The sequence below is a fragment of the Tupaia chinensis genome, unplaced genomic scaffold (genome assembly GCF_000334495.1).
Source record: "Tupaia chinensis unplaced genomic scaffold, TupChi_1.0 Scaffold142100_1, whole genome shotgun sequence".
In the NCBI taxonomy this organism is placed as follows: domain Eukaryota; kingdom Metazoa; phylum Chordata; class Mammalia; order Scandentia; family Tupaiidae; genus Tupaia; species Tupaia belangeri.
Window position 1 is genome coordinate 1,423,613 of NW_006201951.1, and position 17,842 is coordinate 1,441,454.

Sequence of the window (17,842 nt, forward strand, 5' to 3'; positions counted from 1 at the left end):
CAGGAAGAACGGCGAGCCTGGGAGTCAGAGGCACCCTAGAGTGTGGGAAGGGGAATGGGCAGCCCACGGCCAGAGTCCGCGCACCTCACTGGGGTCAGCCAAGGAGGAGAGCTGGTACCGGGAAGAACATGTACGATGCCTTCGTTATCCGTGTGGGTCCTCAGGCTGGACGCACACCTCCCTTCCTGTGCTCACGGGACACACACAGGGACATGCCGGACACCCATGGGCCTTGGCTCACCCCAGGTGGTGAGCACCCCTCCAACCTGAACCCACTCTAGGCCGGGGGAGCTTAATCGAGATGCGGACAGATAAGACCAGAAAACCTGAACACATCTGGGAGTTAAACATCCAGCAACCCAGGGTCAAAGGGAGCAGAGTGTACAGGGCAGGAGGGACACCGCTGCTGGACTGGGGAACGCACAGGGCAGGAGGGACACCGCTGCTGGAACGGGGAGCACAGGGCAGGGGGGACACCTCTGCTGGAACGGGGAGCACAGGGCAAGAGGGACACCTCTGCTGGACCGGAGATGAAAAACAGTGCCTCACACCATCCAACAGGACTAGCCACCCAGCAGCGCAGTGCTGAAGAAGCCAGGCCCCACGTGGTGACGGCAGTTCGAGTCCCAGCCCAGTCAGCTTGAGGCACACCGGGCATGTGTGTGAGTACCTACGCTTCGATGGGCAGAGGCCTGGAGCCGGGGTTCTGCGGTGTACCCAGGCCCTGTGGGGCACTGCCCGCTCTCACTCTTGCTCATGTGCACACGCGCTATCGTGAATAAAGAAGAGAGTATTTTTAAGAACGTGTTGGACAGGGACCAGCAGTTAGCGTAATGGCTGTATCACTGGACTCCCATGTAGTTGACCGCGGTTCGAGTCCTGGACCTGGGTGGCTTAAATTCACGCCGGGCGCGTGTGTGCCAAGATCCTGAGAGGAGAATGGAGAAGGGATTGTGACATGGCATTCCCCCCTGGGGGTGATTTCTCACTTTCTGTCTCTGTGTTGGACAGAAAGGCTGGAGACGTAGAACCCCAAGTGCACGCACACACGGACGTACTTTCAAACTTCTCATCAGCAGAGAGCGTGAGTGGGATAGCACCCCAGAGAGGAAGCCCACACCAGCCCCTTCCCCACTCCCCTCCTGGGGTTTTGGTCATGCACACACACATGCCCGGCTTAACCTCCATGCCCCTGCTGGTCGCCCCCAGCCCCCGTTTTTTAAACTTTTTAAAGTTTATTTCTTCATTAGGATCGCTCAGCCCCAGCCAACCCCCGATCGTGGGCACACGGGGAGGGCCCGGGGGGCCCGGGAGTAGGTCACTTTCTTCCACTGTGCCACCGTCTGGCCTTCCGGGCCTGTTTTAAGAGGGTGAGAAATCGATGGTGTAACGAGCAATCTCAAAGGAGAAAAGAACTATTAAACTAAAATAAAGTAGAAACCGATCGAAATAAGAAACACATGCACATACGTGAGAAAAAATACAAACGGTGGCTCTTTGAATGCTAGCATAGAGAACGCGGCGGGTCTGAGGAAGGACAGAAAAGGCTGGAACCGAGGCCACAGGACAGCCCGGCTGCAAGGCAGCTGGCCCGCTTGTGCTGAACGGCCGGCCGTGGTATTCCCAGCTCGGCCACGCGCGGTCTGTCACGGGTCCCTGGTTCATGTTGTTTTAGGTTTTTGCTTAGGGCACGTGCACGCACAGAGAGGAAATCACCCCTGGGGGCGGGAGGACAGGCCACAGTCCCTCCTCCTCCACTCCCCTCGAGATCGCAGGCATGCACACGTGCAAGACGTGATTATCAAGCCGCCAGGTCTGAGGCTTGAACCGCAGCTGGCTGTGCGGGAGTCCACCACCTTAACCGCGTGCTACCTGCTGGCTCCTCTTGGTCTGGTTTTGAGTGACCCTTAAACATCTGCACATAGGCAGCCCCGGTGGTGTCTATGGTGGCCAACTGGCCTGGCTTGCAGCGCTGGAGGCCACATGGCTGCCTGTGGGTCGGCTCCCACGCTGGCCACAGGGTGCCCAGGAAGAGGTGCGGCGAGACCCGGCAGAGGGTGCGTGCCGCCGTCTAGGACATGCCATTCTCAAGCACACACACACACACCACACTCGTGTGCAAGCCGTGTGAGCAGTGGGGCTGGCTGGGGTGCCCGCGGTCAACCTGAGCAGGGGAGCCGAGGCAGCTCCAGAAAAGGACCCTACCAAATGCATGCACATGCGCACCCAAACCCAGAGAGAGTGGAGGGGACGGGACTGAGGCAGGGCCCTGCCCCAGGCATGAGCTCTCCCTCTCTCTGTGTCACTGCACTGCCCTGAGGCTGTTGAAGACTGCCCCAAGCATCCACGAGGAACTCCAGCCGCTCAGCACAGCTGTGGCGCGGCTTCTGTCTCGGAAGGGAAAGCGACTCAGCTTGTTTACAAGGTCAGGAGGCTTGGTGCCTGACGTGTGCCGTCACCTCCCAGGGCAGTACTGAGTGGCGAAAATCCTCAAGAAAATATCGGCAGAGGGAACCAGCAGTTAGCATAATGGCTATGTCGCTGGACTCCCATGTAGTCGACCGCAGTTCGCGTCCCGGACTCGGGGGCTTAAAACTCACGCAGGGCGTGTGTGCATGCGTGCCCAAGATCCTGAGAGGAGAATGGAGGAGAAGGGATTGCGGCGTGGCCATCCCCCCGGGGGGTGATTTCTCGCTTTCTGTCTCTATGTCTGTCTGTCTGGCGAGTGCACGCACCCTATAGTGAAAAAAAATATATATCGGCAGATGGCAGAGTGGCCTCACCTGGCCCCCGGGCGCAGGGCCACCTGGCTGTGCCACTGCCCAGGCCCCAGCCCCAAGTCTGGTCTCAACACATCTGCACCAGCACCAGGGCAGTGTGTGGGGCGCTGTCAAGCTTCCCGCAGCTTGGGCCTGGGGTCCGCACCGACCAGAGACAGGGAGGGAGTGTGGGGTCCTGGTGTCCCACTTGCCTTTTCTGCGTGAGCCCCATTTCCAAAAGGTAAGCATCAAGAAGGCCTCCACACTCCGAGTCACAACACGGGGAAGACTGCAGGCTGGGCCTCCGCACCCCGAGAGTCACGACACGGGGAAGACTGTAGGCTGGGCCTTCGCCCCCCGAGAGTCACGACACGGGGAAAAAAAAACGAGGGGGGCCGCCCCGCCGCGAGACCCACGACGCGGAGGACTGCAGGCTGGGCCTCCGCACCCCGAGAGTCACGACACAGGGAAGACTGCAGGCTGGGCCTCCGCACCCCGAGAGTCATGACACGGGGAAGACCGCAGGGCTGGGCCTTCGCACCCTGAGTCACGGCACGGGGAAGACCGCAGGCTGGGTCTGGAGGGGTAAACGGTACACAGGGGGACCCCGCGGGTGCTTGGGGCCAGAAGTGCCTCAGAGTTCAGACTGTCTCGGATTTGGGCTGCACCTAAACGTGAAACTGGGCTATGTCCCACCTCAGCCCACGCTGTCGGAGGGTGCGGGCGTGGCGCCGCCACCTGCCGCTGAGGTCGGGCCGGGATTCTGCTTGGTGTATTATGGCGGTGCTCAAAGGGTTCCGGGTTCCGGAGTGCTCTGGGGTCCAAGGTTTGATCAGGGAGGCCCCAGTGTGTACTAATCACAGCCAGGTTGGACACGCAGGGACAGGAAGGCATCCTGGTCACGGCTAGGACATAATGCTCATGGACCGAGCAGAGGAGGAAAGCCATCTGACCACTGTAGACATTTAGAGCAAAAGCTTTTACTGAAATTCGGCACTGACTTACGGAGGGTAAGAGCCCCAGGAAAAGAGGAATTTCCTTACTCCTCTGAACTACCACAGTAAGGCGCAGGGCAAATATTCCCCTTAAATGAAATATTAAACGCTTTTCCTGTTTGGAAATGAGAAGAGAAGGGATAAGAAGTCCTGGCCAGCTCAATAACGCGAAAAGGAAACACAAGGGCAAGCCTGTGGCCTGGTGGTTGGGGTGGCTGGACGCCACAGGGGCAGCTACGTAGCTCAAGCCCCAGACTCAGCAGCTTGAGAAGCCTGCCGGGCGCTGTGCGTGGGGCCCAAACCCCGAGAGGGGGGAGAGGCGAGAGGGGGCTGCAGCGCGACCATGCGCCATGAGGTGCTTCCTCCCCTCCCTTTCTCTTCCTCTGTGAGTGCACATGCCCTCGCCAAATGGGGGACTATAAAGGTTAAGAGTAGGGGCCAGCAGGTGGCATAGCGGTTGGGGCGCTGGACTCCCACACGGCTGATCATAGTTCGAGTCCCAGACCCGGTGGCTTAAAACTCGTGGTGGGCGTGTGTACGTGCGTGCCAAAGATCCCAAGAGGAGAATGGAGGAGATGGGACTGCGGTGTGGTCATCTCCCCAGGGGTGATTTCTCGCTTTTCTGTGTCTCTGGTGAGCACATGCACCCTATAGCACAATAATCTCTTTAAAAGATAAAAACGGTTAAGTTTAGAAACAGAAACGGAGGCCGGCTTCAGGTGTGGCAATAGGGACTGCTCGAGAGAGGCCAGACCCCACGTGGCAGCTGTGGCTGGAACCCCGGCCTGGGTGACCTGAAATGCAGACACGCACACGGACACCCAGGTCTGACGGGCTGGAGGACGGGAGCGAGGAGACTGCAATTACAATGGAAGTCAGGGGTGGATCCGACGGGGCACACAGACCTGCGGGACACTCCCAAGGAAAACTGCTGGGGTGTAGACAAAGGGACCACCACCACGGATTGGAAGTCGCAACACTGCAAGGACGCCAGACCACCGATCGCACAGTACGTGGCAGACCCCGGCAGGCGCTGTCCATCTGACACCTGACCTGAAACGGATAACGTGCAGACACTGGCCAAGACGAGCACTCCTGAGGCACAGGCCCCGGGAGGTTAGCTCGGCCACGGCAGCACCACGCCCTGGACGGGTAGGCCAGAGGCCGGCTGCCGCAGTGGTGCCCTGCAGGGCCGCACTGGGAAAGCTGGTCTCGACCTCGGCAGGGGTCACCTGAAAGCGACACGGGGACAAGGGGTTCTGAGCCCCCCATCAGCCCACATCCAGGAATCAGTCTCAGACGGATTACAGACCCACGAGCACTTCAGGAGGGGACAGGAGGGTCAGGATCCGACTGCCGGGGAGAAGGACCCAGCGATGGGGAGACGAAGGCTGGCGGGAAGCCTAGAGTTGACGGTGTCTTAGCTGTAACTGTGCTGCCACCAGAGACACCCAAGGCCGGTGACTTTGAGACAGTATTTCACTTTGACCCCTGGTTCTGCTGGCCGGAAGGTCCAAAGGCCTCAGACAGGCGAAGGGCAGAGCTGCTCGCGGAGGGGAGGGCGGCCCGTGTCCAGTGGCTCCCGGTGGCCTCATTCCTTCTCCGAGGACACACCCAGAATGGACGATGGCCCACCCGCTAACCCCTTCCTTCCCAAAGGCCCTCCCTCGACCCTTCGGCCTGTTCCGGTGGAACGCACGCGCTCTGAGGGCACACTCAAACCACAGCAATCACTCTTGGGTGTGTCGATGGCGGGGTGCTCATGTCGCTGGCCTCCTACGTAGCTGACCACAGTGAGTCCCAGACCCGGCGGCTGCAAGCTCACGCAGGGCGCAAGTACGTGAGTGCCCAAAGTCCCGAGAAGGGTTGTGAGGAGAAGGGACTGCGAAGTGGCCTTCCCCCGAGTGGGGATTTCTGCTCTCTCTCTGTCTCTCCAGTGAGTGCACATACCCTACAGCAAAAACCTCTTGATGGTATTGTGTGTGTACACACACACACACACACACACACACACAGCCGTCAAACTGCTGGAAGGTTATAAACAGACTCCAGCAGCAGCCAGCCAGCCAGCCTAGCCCCGGACCTTGTTCAGGACCACGTGCCACTGAAGGGGAAGGGCACCGCCCCCACGGCCGGGAACCAAAAGCCCTTGGTGAGCCTGGGCAGGGCAGGGCCAGCAGGGGCGTGGACACCACACAGCCGACAGCACAGTTCAGTCCTGGATCTGGCAGCTTGAGAGCTCACACCCGGCAAACTCCCAAGCAATAAATGGAGGAGACCAAACTGGCATGGCCACCTCTCCCTCTCTCAGTCTCTGGCAAGTGCACGTGCCCTATAGCAGACTAAACATAAAAGGAAAAAGAAAAGAAAAAAGCTTTCAAAACCGAAGAGCTCTGCACCAGTGGGACCCACGTAATAGTAAGGTGTGAAGACAGGAAGTAACTGGGTGGGGAGGCACTTTTCCACGGAAGCCGCAGCTGCGAAGGTGGGCACCAGTGGCTGGGGCGCCCCGGCCCCGGGGCGGGCCGCGCGGGGGCGCGAAGCCACTGACAGACGCCGGGCCCGACGTGGGCGCATGGATGGCGCCCGGGTGGTCACGCGGCATCCACCACAAAGGGGGGCAACGGCGCCGTGGCCTGGCAGATGGCACCTGAATCGGATCATCGATGGTCACATGGCCTACACCGCACCAAACTGTAACGTGGCTCTGGATCTGACACACTGAGACGGACACGGCATCCCTCCAAGGTACTGCAGGCACACAGCCCAGCCCGTCCTGACACGCCCAGACGGCCACAGGACGGACAACGGGGCCGCGCTTCTGAAAGGACAGTGTGACGAGAGCGAGGCCGCGGCGTCTCTGAGCTGCGCACGGGGCCAGAGGAGCGACGCCTAGGGGGCGCAGCTCAGCCTGGGCCTCGGTGCTGTGCTCCCCAGGTCTGATCTGAGGCCAGAAGGCGGGAACAGCTGCAGCTTACTGCACACAGGGTGACGGGCCTGGGCGTGCAGAGAGGACACGATGCAGACGCGGACGCGGCACATCCTTGCCGCCAGGGACTGCACGGGTGCACAGAGGGGAGAGCGTGGTTCTCATGGCGGCAGCGGTTCTGTGAGCGAAGGGCGACTGGAAAGCAGTGTTCTGTTCTGACGAGCACACGGGGAGCACCGTGCTGATCTTCAGGGGACCAGAGGCTTCTTTCTTTCGGTCTTGTGTAGGGCATGTGTACTCACCAGAGACAGAAAACGAGAGGGAGAGAGCAAGAGCCAGCGCTCCAGGGCACGGTGTGCCCCTTCTCCTCCATCTCTCCCTCCTTTTGGGATTTTGGGCATGTATATGTGACCAGAGTGATTTTCAAGCCACTGGGTCTGGGACTTAAACCATGCCATCAGCCATGAGATCCAGCTGCCCCCACCACCATGCCATCAGCTGACTGAGCTTTCTTTAAATAGGAAATAAAAACTGCTATTGATTAAAAGAAAAATCTGGTCTGGCCGCTGTGGGGCACTGAGCTAACACGGGCAGTGCAGGACTGAGCCGTGTGGAGAGCTGTGAGTTTGGGCCCCGGCAGGCTGACCACAAAATATTTTCAAAATATTTGAAAAATAATGGATGGCAAAAAAAATATCCCAAATTTGATTTAAAAAAAAAGTATAAATTCACTCGTCCAAACAGCCTAACAAACTCTAAGAACAAACACAAAGGGAACCAGCAGTTAGCATAATGGCTATGTCGCTGGCCTCCCACGTAGTCGACCGTGGTTCGTATCCCAGACCCGGTGGCTTAAAACTCATGCTGGGCATGTGTGCGTGCGTGCCCGCGTGCCCAAGATCCCGAGAGGAGAATGGAGAAGAAGGGATTGCGGCGTGACCATCCCCCCTGGGGGGTGATTTCTCGCTTTCTGTCTCTCTGTCTCTCTCTGTCTGGCGAGCACACGCGCCCTATTGCGAAAACCTCTCCAAAAACAAAACAAAAACAAAAAAGAACAAATGCAAAGAAACCTCTGAAAAGGTCAATAATTGAGTTGCTGGAAAACAGGAATGGAAGCAGGTGAAAAGAAGACACAAAGCGATAGAAGCATAAAGAGCGGCGGACGGTGTGATGGCTACGTCGCTGGACTCCCACGTAGTCGACTGCAGTTCAAGTCCCAGACCTGGCAGCTTAAAACTCACGCTGGGCCAAAGTGCATGTGTGCCCAACATCCCGAGAGGAGACTGGAAGAGAAGGGACTGCAGTGTGGACACCCCCCCGAGGGGTGATTTCACACTTTCTGTCTCTGTTTGTCTTTCCGGTGAGTGTGCTTATCCTAGAGCCAAAAAAAAAAAGTTCATAGCTAAAACTGATTCCAGTTCCACAAGAATCCCAGGAGACAGACGGGAGTCTATTCGCAGAGGGCGTGCTCACGGGAGGAGAGGGTCCTCGGCACCCCGGCATGGCACGCTGCACCCCTCCGGGACTTTGCACATCACACACATGTGCCCCCGCGTGTTTCCAGGTCTTCGAGGTCAGGAAGTACAAAATGATAATTGGGCCGGCAGGTGGTGTGCTGGGTAAGGTGCTAGATACCAACACAGCCGACTGCAGTTTGAGTCCTGGGCCTGGCAGCTTGCTTTCTCACTTCCTCTCTCTCTCTGGTAAGTACACGTCCTATAGCAAAACAAAAAAATAATAACAAATAAAATTTAAAATTATTAAAAACAAATAAATAATTGACACTCTGTACCCAGAAAAATATCTTTCAAAAATAGTGACAATATATTGTACAAGGAAAACTTTCGGCTCTCACTGTACATAAACTATACCTCCATGAGGCAGCTCTTTTGCTGGTTTGCTTTGTATTATTGTAGGGAGGTTTTTGCTAAAGGGCACATGGGCTCGTCAGAGAGACAGAGACAGAGAGAAAGTAAGAAATCACCCCACAGAAGAGATGGCCATGCCGCAATCCCTTCTCCTCCATTCTCCTCTCAGGTATGTGGGCACACATGCATGTGTCTCTGGAATGAGTTTCGAGTTGCCAGTCGGCCCAGAACTCAAACCACGGTCAGCCACGTGGGAGTCCTGCCACATAACCATCATGCCATTTGCTGGAAACTTGTGGTGGGCACACTGACAGCCACGTGGGCCTTCGGCACGCACGCTGCATGGAGGCACGGACCGCCGTGCCTGGACGAGCCGGAGAGGTCTGCAGAGCCCTACCTCCAAAGTGATGTCGGAGGTCACAGTGAACTATAACCGGCGATAATCCTGGCTGTCACAGTAAACCGGCAATGAAAGACCCTCCCACCATAAACAGCAGCAAAGCCTAGGCCCAAGTAGCTCCACCGGTGAATCAGTTCTATCAGACATTTGAGAAAGACGTAACGTCAGGTTTAAATAAACTCCATAAACTATAGGGACCGGGACTAGAACTAGCCAGATCCCAGTGCCAAAGCGGGACACGAACACCGACACTCCAGGAAAGCTCGAGATCCAGCACCTTCACGAGCACCGGTGCAGAACGCATTGAGAAAGCTTCAGCTAATTGAACCCGGTGATACGGAGAGGCAGAGGGACTCCAGAACATTCCTGGGACAGCGAGATCAAAGGACGAGTTTTTTGGCGCAAACATTCTTTTGAAATCCATGCATAGTTTTCTCTTTGCTATAGGGCATGTGTGCTTGGCTGGAGAGAGGGAGCGAAGTCACCCCCGAGGGGGATGGCCATGCCACAATCCCTCCTCCCCCACTCTGTCAGGGTTTCAGGTACACACGCACACGTGCCTGGCATGCTTTTCAAGGTACCGGGCCGAGGACTCGAACGGAACACTCGGCCACGTGGGGTCCAGCTGCCTTAACCGCCATGCCAACTGCTGGCCCTGGTGCTTCCACAACACGCGCTCCCCGTGAACTCTTCGAAGACCCTGTGTACTGTGCCCGACGACAGTGAGGCTCACCCCAAGGACGCCAGGGTAGTTGGGCAGCTGAGGAGCTAAGGCAGACGCTGCGGTGACAGGAGGACAACCCACGCACCACCTCGTAGAGCGGGGCGGCCGCACTGCAAAGCCGACAGCCGACTCACTCAGCTCCCCTAGATCTGCCCTCGGGCACACACCCACCGGAGAGACAGAGGGAGTGCCCCCAGGGAGATGGCCGAGCCACCGTCCCTTCTCCGTTTCTCCCTCCCTTCAGGATCTTGGGCACACCAAGCGTGCACGCGCACACACACGCATGCACACGCACACGCACACACACACACACACACATAGGTGGTGCGTCTTCCCACTGCCAGTTCTGGGACGAGCCGCCATGCAGGGTCCAGCTGCCTCCCCAGCACGCCACTGCTGGCCTGGTAACACCCTGTGACGGAAGACGGCTGCATCCCGGGCGGAGAACGGCGCGAGGCCCTGTCCACTCTCCCTGCTTCCATCTGAGCTGGAGTGGACACCCAGGAGCGCGGTGTGCGGGCCGGAAAGGAAGCGGAGAAGCCGCCCTGCTCAGAAGCCACTGATGGCACGCACGGAACATTCCGAGGACCTTCCCAAAGCTACCAGGACCGAGAAGTACATGTGACAAGGCCACAGGACAGGCCGCGTGAGTCCTGCCACGGACAGTGAGCAGGGGAAGACGAGGCCCAACACAGAGGGGCCCGCACATGGCGGAACGGTTACGTCACTGGACTCCCACGCAGTTCGAGTCCTTGGAACTCACGCCAAGCGCGTGTGCATGCCTGCCCCAAATCCCGAGGGGAGAATGGAGGGGGAAGGGACTGGCATGGCCATCCCCCGGGGGGGTGACTGCTCGCTTTCTGTCTCTCTGGCCAGAGCACACACCCTATAGCAGAAGTCTTTCTAAAAAAAAAAAAACCACAAAGCAGCTCACTGAGGACCAAATTAAATAAGCACGGGCAAGAAAACCACGTGACAGACAGACGCAGGGCCCGGGGCGCCACGCCAGCCGCTGTGCCAAATAGGGGACGCGTTGCCCCTGGGGGAGACGCCCCCGTCTGCTTCCCTCCATGCCCTTTGACATTTGGCGGCTTCGTGCTCAGACACCAACCGCAGAAAGCACCAGAACAGCAACCACAGCTCCAGGAGGATGGCTGTCGGAGGCCTTCCGTGGCCTGACTTCGGGGCCTACTAACAGCCAGTCACCTGACAGCAGACACACAGGTGCAGGGGGCCAGAGAGAACCCTTCTCCAGGGCTGAGGGTAAGGCATCAGAGGAAGCTGCCGTGACACTAGGACACCGCTGCGGGAAAGAGCGAGTCTCCCCGTTACCTAACCTGGCACGAAGCGCACGCAAGCGAGCCCTCGGCCAAAGTGCACAGAGAACACGCAAGCAGCAGGGTCCGGCAGACACCCACGGCACACGCCCAGAGGGCCACCCAGGGGACGTCAGGGCAGCCACAGGAAGCCCCAGCCAGGAGGTGAACACTTAGGGATTGGTCTTCATCATAGTTCAAAACTTGCAGTGCTCGACACACACCACTGAGAGCACAAGGACAGACGTGGCAACGTGTCTGACACGGGACTCACGCAAATTAGAGTGGTGACTTCTTTCTGTCATCACAGGACAGAAAGCAAGAAATGCCCCCCAGGAGGATGGCCACACCACAATCTCCTTCTCCTCCATTATCCTCTCAGGATTAGGGGCACGCACTCACACGCACCTGGTGTGTTTTATAACCCACGGGGTCCGGGACGCGAACCCTGCAGTTGGCCACATGGGAGAGAGAGAACTCCTACAATTCAGCCTTTATGTTAACGTGCAAAAGGTCTGAAGAAACATGTCACCGTGAAAGTAAGCAGGCTTGGCGGGCTGGCCGTGGCCTGGGGGTGAAGGCAGCAGGCCCCACGTGCCCTGGCAACTTTGACTAGAGCTGGCCGTGAGCTGCGTGTGCGACCAGAGTCTTCATGGGCGGCGACACAGCCAGGCTTCATCAGGGGGCGTTTTCTCCTTCTCTCTGTCCGCCTCTCTCTCTCTGGCAAGCACATGTGCCCTCTGGCAAATTTGAAAAAATAAAGGAAAGAGAAGTTGGCAAAGTACAGCTGTTCCACACGGGGAAGAGGGTCCACGTGAGAGGCCACCGGGGCAATGCCACTGAAATGTGGCGGGCAGAAGACATCAGCACAGAGAGCCAGGACTGCAGCCAGGCTGCAAGGAGAGCTGGCGGGGACCGTGCTGGCTGGTGAGGGTGCCGGGAGCTCGGGAGCGCCAGGACTGCGGCAGCGAGAGGCCACGCCACGCCCACAGCCCCGCGGTCCCACCCTCGTGGCCTGCCCCAGAGAAACGCACGTGACCTTCGCACTGGCATGACCGGCGGGTCTCGCCACCCCTCAGAAGGGCATCTGCAACGAGGCACCGTGGGGGCCATCTCCAGGTGTGCCTGGCGAGCACGGCCCATGGCTGTAAGACCCGCCCATGGGCACTCACTCTCAAATGCAAGGCAATGAGGGGAGGGCTTCATGGCATGTGGGGGCCAGGGCTGGACAGTCCTCCAGCTCTGAGAGGTCACAGCTCACGCCCGGAGACCCCCGGTGTATTTCCTCATGCTGAATTGTATCTCACCCAATGGGTTAAAGCAGAGCTCTCGGACACGGGAGCTCTCAGACATGCAGGGAAGTACCTTACCCCTGCCCGCTCGAGTGAGCCGGGGGGCCAGGGACCACGCAGTCTGGCAAGGACTCCCGGGCAGCCTGGGCAGTGCCTTCGGCCTGCTGGCACTCCCAGGCTGGCACCTGCCTGCCCAGCCCATGCTGCCTGGAGACCCTGCTCAAGAGCGGGGCCCACACAGGTGTGCTGCTCGGCCAGGCCCGGGCTCCTGACCAGCGGGTGCCCCATGTCCAGGTGTCTGGAGTGTCTGGACTGCCCCAGCTTCTCCCTGCACGTGGCAGCCCACAGGGCAGTGCCCGGGGGACGTGGGCAGACCTGGGGAGCTGAGTGGCCCCAGGAGGCAGAAGGAGGGAGCGAGGCCACAGCCTGGCACAGTCCACAGCCAGACTCACCCCTTCTGGGAAAGGGTTAACATGCCAGCGCGTGGCTGGTGTAAACACCAAGGCGTGTCTTTGTCCCCAGTGCCACAGAGCAACATCTGTCAGCTCTGCCTGAACAGCTGCCCGAGGGGCTGGGCCTGCAGGGGAAGGCCTGCAGAGGCGTGATGGGGACAGCCAGGCTGAGGGCCTCCTCCCGTCAGACCCAGCCTAGGCTCTGCCTGGCTGCCCCACCCCTCCCAGAGGACAGGAAGGGAGCCCAGGCAGACATGGACCCCTGTGTGGCACTCTGTCCGCACATCCTTGCCCTGCACCGCTTGCCTGCTCCATCCATCCCCGGCCCTGTGCCCTACTGCGGCCTCAACCAGGATAAGAGAGACCTGCTCAGGTCCCCCTGCCACTCAGACCAGGGCGTCCAGGTGTGCCCAAGGGTCATGCAGCAATGGGGACCACAGGGGCGGACCCCAAGCACGGCCAGCCCTCGCCAATCCCCAGGTGCACAGCCTGGACCAGGGTGGCCCCTGACTCCTGAAGTCACCGCTGAGCCCAGAGGGACCCGGCTCCATGCCACGCTCTCCAGAGACAGGAGGGGCCAGGCAGGACAGAGAGGAGAGGAGGCCACCGTTCAGGCCCAGAATGGGGCTGTGCCTGGCACCGGTCTCCTGCCCCGGGGGCGGGCCTGACATGGCCATCTCCACATCTTCGCCTCTCAACTTGCCCCAGTGTGCGAGCATGCGAGCCTCCCCAGCTGCCAGGCAGGTGCTGTCCGGGTTGCTTGTACTGCTTGCGGGTCAGACCTGTCCCATCTCCCTTCGGTGCTCCCGCCTCCACTGCTCTTACACCTGTGTTGCCCTCGACGTTGGGGGTGCGGCAGGTGCCTGGCCAGCGAGGCCCAGAAATGCCGGGGCGGGGCAGCCTCAGAGGGCGGGCTCTGGACTGCCCACACCAGAGCACCCTGCACCCAGCCTTCTGGCAGCTTCATTCCCACCAGGCTCAAACTGGAACCTGAGCACCCTGATGGGACTGGACACCTCTCAGGCAGCTCCACCTGCTGGACACTGGAGGGGGGGAGGGAGGAGGGAGGAGCAGAGACGGCCGGGCACGGGGCAGGCGGGTTCTCTGTCCGTGTTTCTAAGACAGGAGGCTGAGGACACAGGCCCGGCTGGGACCGGCTCCAACAGAGTGGGTGGGCATGGTGACTGCCCCACTCATCCACACGGTCACACGGCCACATGTGGGCAGGGCCGGCCCTGAAGGCTCCTCAGGCCAACCTTCCGCTTGACAAGTAGAGAAACTGAGGCCAGCGAACCGCAGGGGCTCCTCACAGAACAGTCCAGAACCGGCCGGTCTCAAGATGGCTACCCTACCCAGTCCATGCAGGCTCAGGCAAGGGCCAGCAGGCCGGCCGGCCTCTCGAATGGGTGTGAGGGTGCTCCCTGAGGGCAAAGGGAGCCAGTGACTGGGGGCAGCCCGGCAGGGGTGGGCCCCACAGCTTCCCTCCCCAGCATGCCCTGGTGCCGGCAGCGCCAACTGCCAATAACCTAGATTTTAACCAAGGAACTGCACTCCCCCCTTGCCTGCCCCACTTCTGGGCTTGCCGAGGAGAGGAGCCACGTCCAGAGGACCTGGCCTGCAGCACCTGGAGTCAAAGTGCAGGCTGGCCCCGCCGCCGGCCACCCGCCCAGCCTACCAGCTGGGGGAGCTGGGGGAGCTGGGGGAGGATGGGCCTGGCTGGGACCCCTCAGCACCCAGACCCACTGCCTGGGGAGGTCCTCGCCCTCAGCCCAGGGGACCCCGTGGTATCTGAGCACAGGGGCTAGTGAGAGCTCCAGCCTCCTGACCCCACCCCGCACACTCTGCACGGCCTTTTCACACCACTGTCCCAGTGCAAGGGAGGCCGGGCTGGCCCCGCCGTCAGGCTGCCCTGGCACCAGCACTCTTATCTGTCCTGTCTCCCTCTGTCCTGGACACACCGGCCTGCGGACATGCCGCACAGGGAGGGAGGCCTGGGGCTCCCAGCTCTGTGACCCCTCTGCAGAGCACTGGGGCCGCCGGGCCCTGCCAGAGTGGTGGCACTGGGGACTCACAGATGCTCAGCTGACCAGGGTCTGCCCGGTGACCATGACAGGAAGCCTTGGGGTTCCTGGTAGAAGGGTCTTGGAGCCTCCCCAGTGGCTTCTGGCCCTTCCCTGGCCTCCCAGGTGCTCTCGGCAGGGGCAGGGTCCCCAGAGGTCCTGGCCCTTCCCTGGGGTGCAATCCTGGGTAACCTTGGGGCCGACAGGGGGCCCAAGGTCTCTGTCTCCAGAGCCCAGTTCAGGCTAGCAGGCTGCTTCCGGTGCCAGGAGTGAGTCCAGCCTCTTCCGCAGAAAGAAAACAAACCTTCCCAGCCCAGCTCTAGGCGGTCCAGGACCTGGCGGCCTGCAGCACCTGGATGCCCGGCAATTGTGTTGAAGCAGAGTAACAAGTCCTAGGGCAGCCCAGGGCATGAGCCATCCCAGGAGCCCAGGGTGGTTGGGGCCTGTAGCTCCCTCTCCCACCCCCAGCTTTGCCTGGGGTGAAGGAGTGCATGTGGATGGGAAAGGAGCAGGGAGGGTCCCACCAGGGAAGGGGTCTATGTGGGGGGACGGGGAGATGTCCCCACACTGCCCCTCAGACCTGCATGCAAACCAGCCCAGGTCCCCAGGGACACTGAGCCCAGGCCGGGGCAAACCCTGAACCATCTGTGAGGCCTGCGACCCAGACCCGGACCCGGACCCTGCTGGCTTCTCAGACTGGGACCCCAGAGCTTACAGGTCCCAAGAGAGGGAGCACTCCCCAGCTTGCCAGACCAGAACCCGGGCGCCCACTCAGCTCACAGGCTCACGGGCACCCAACCCAGGCTGGGCTTGGGGGGTACAATGACAGGGCTGGACACGGGGAGGGCAGGGTGAGGAAAAGACTGAGGTGAAAGGGCGAGGCAGCGACCTGCTGCGCCCCGACATGTGTCAGGTGCTTCCGAGATGGGAGACAACAGCCCGAGGGGGCGAGTGCCCGTGCTGAGCCTCCCGAGTTGACCCGGTGATCTCGCCTCACCCAGGGCCAGGCCGGCACGGCCGGTGCCCTTCCCAGGCTCCCTGAGCGTCCCGGCCCCCTGCGCGGCCCGCCTGGGCTGCGATTGCCAGCCAGGCTGTGCCTGCCCGCGCGTTACCTGCATAGCCGCCCGCGGCCCTGATGTACACCTGGCCGCACTGCTCCTCCACCATGGTGTCGTAGGCCTCGTCGTCCTCCTCGTCCGCCTCGTTGTGGTACGAGGCGGGGCTGTCGGTGGTGGGCAGGCTGCTGGCCCCCGGGCTGGTCCGCTCCCCCTGGGGGTAGGGCACCTGCTGGATGCTGGGGATGAGGGTGGCCAGGCTGGGCACCCCGTAGTAAGAGACCCGGGGCAGCTTCAGGGGGGCCACGCCAGCCGCCACTGCGGCTCCGGCTGCCACTGCCACGCCAGCTCCATGGCTTCATGCTTCACGCGGGTCAGCAGCGGGATGGGCACCGAGGGGGACACGGCGTAAGGGGCGGTGGCTGGCTGCAGCTGGTTGCAGGGACTCTGGGGCTCGGAGCCGGCGTCCTCGAGCACAGCGGTCTGCGAGTCGCAGTGGGGCGAGCTCACCTTGAACATGAGGTCAGTGCCACGCTCCACGATGTGCTGGATCTGCAGGAAGCCGGCCGTGTACATGACCACGAGCTGCTCGCTGGCGGCCATGGTCAGCTTGCCCGTGTAGCAGAAGGACAGGATCTGCTGGAAGCAGGCGGGCGGCACAGTGCCCGGCAGCTCGAATGCACTCTTGCTGTTACCGCTGAACAGGTCGCGGAAGTAGAGGCTGCTGGCGGCCAGCACGGCCCGGTGCGCCTTGAAGGCCTGGCCCTTGACCACGATGGACACATCGCAGTAGAGCCCCAGCAGTCGCTGCTCGTTCAGGCAGCCCAGCACGGTGCTCCCGAAGTTGGGGATCTCGATGTGCAGCATCTGGGACATGGCGGCGGGCGCCCACGGGCTCAGGCTCTCAGCGCGGAGCCACCCGGACGGGGCACATCTGCGGGGGACAGAGAGCTCAGTTCCCGGCTAGACCAGTCCCCGGCCAGCAGCCCACCTGCCAAGGGCTGAGAGAACAGGCCCTCCCCCGCTGGATGGGTCCTCGACGGGGGATCCCCAGGTGAGACCGTGGCTGAGGGACAAATGTGCCCAGACCCCAGGCTGCACTGCCTGCCAGGGAGACCCCTCATCCCAGGAGGCTTTACCCCCTGGGCCCCAAGATGCCCCGTCTCAACAGATAAGATGAGGAACAGAGGCCTGAAGCTACAGCCTGCTGGGCAGGGGTGTGCTGGCAGGGGCCCGCAGCAAAGTCCTCTCCCCAGGAAAAAAGTTCGTTGCCCACCTGCAGGGAGCCCCTCAGGGAGCAGGCACGTTTTGGGAACTGCTCTGTCCCTAGTTTGGTTCTCCTTGTTTCTCTCTGAGTAGCCCCTGGCAGGGGGCCCAGGGAGGGGGGCCTGCAGAGATGCCTGAGCCTCCAGGGCAGCGAGGAGGGGGCTGGGCACCCAGAGAAGTGAGCTGAAACTGGCAGAACTCAGCCGGGCTGCTCCGCGCCTCTGTCCTCCTGGGGCAGCTCGGATTCCCCAGCAGGCTCCGGCCAGACCCCGGTCCCAAGTCCCCAGTCCGGGCCCAGGGACGCTGCAGCCAGAGGCCAGAGCAGAGCTGGGGCCGGGTGCAGCCCCACTCACCGACGCCCTCCCTCCCATCCACTCCCTGCTGGCTCAGTCCCAGCGCAGGTACTGAAGGGGTCTCGAGTCCCAGGGGCCAGGGAGCTGGGGCCCAGCGGCCGCTGTTTATCCGGTGCTGACTGGGCAAGGGGGGGCAGGAGCGGCCGGGAAGGCGCTGGCCCAACTCTGCGGGGCCGCACAAAGGGCCGTTGTGTCCCGCGGGAGGAAAGTGCAGGCGGCCGCAGAGGCGCCGGTGGCCGGGCGGAGGGCGGAGCCACCGCGCCAGGAGTTGAGCAGGTGGGCGCCGAGGCCCGCAGTGCCCCCGCAGCAGAGAAGTTGCTGGCCGGCCACCGGTGGTGGGAGACACCTACCTTTGGCCGCTGCGGCTGGCGGC

At 61.2% G+C, this 17,842-nt stretch overlaps 1 protein-coding gene across 1 annotated transcript in view; it reads right to left on the minus strand.

The window, feature by feature from the left end:
- The window catches only part of NACC2 (NACC family member 2), a 37,599-nt gene extending 20,812 nt beyond the window's left edge, over window positions 1-16,787 (minus strand). The window contains 2 exon segments of the mRNA XM_006163343.3: window positions 15,908-16,198; window positions 16,201-16,787. Of these exon segments, the coding sequence (XP_006163405.3) occupies window positions 15,908-16,198; window positions 16,201-16,726 (817 nt within the window). The 5' untranslated portion in view covers window positions 16,727-16,787.
- Window positions 16,788-17,842: the final 1,055 nt, after the last annotated feature.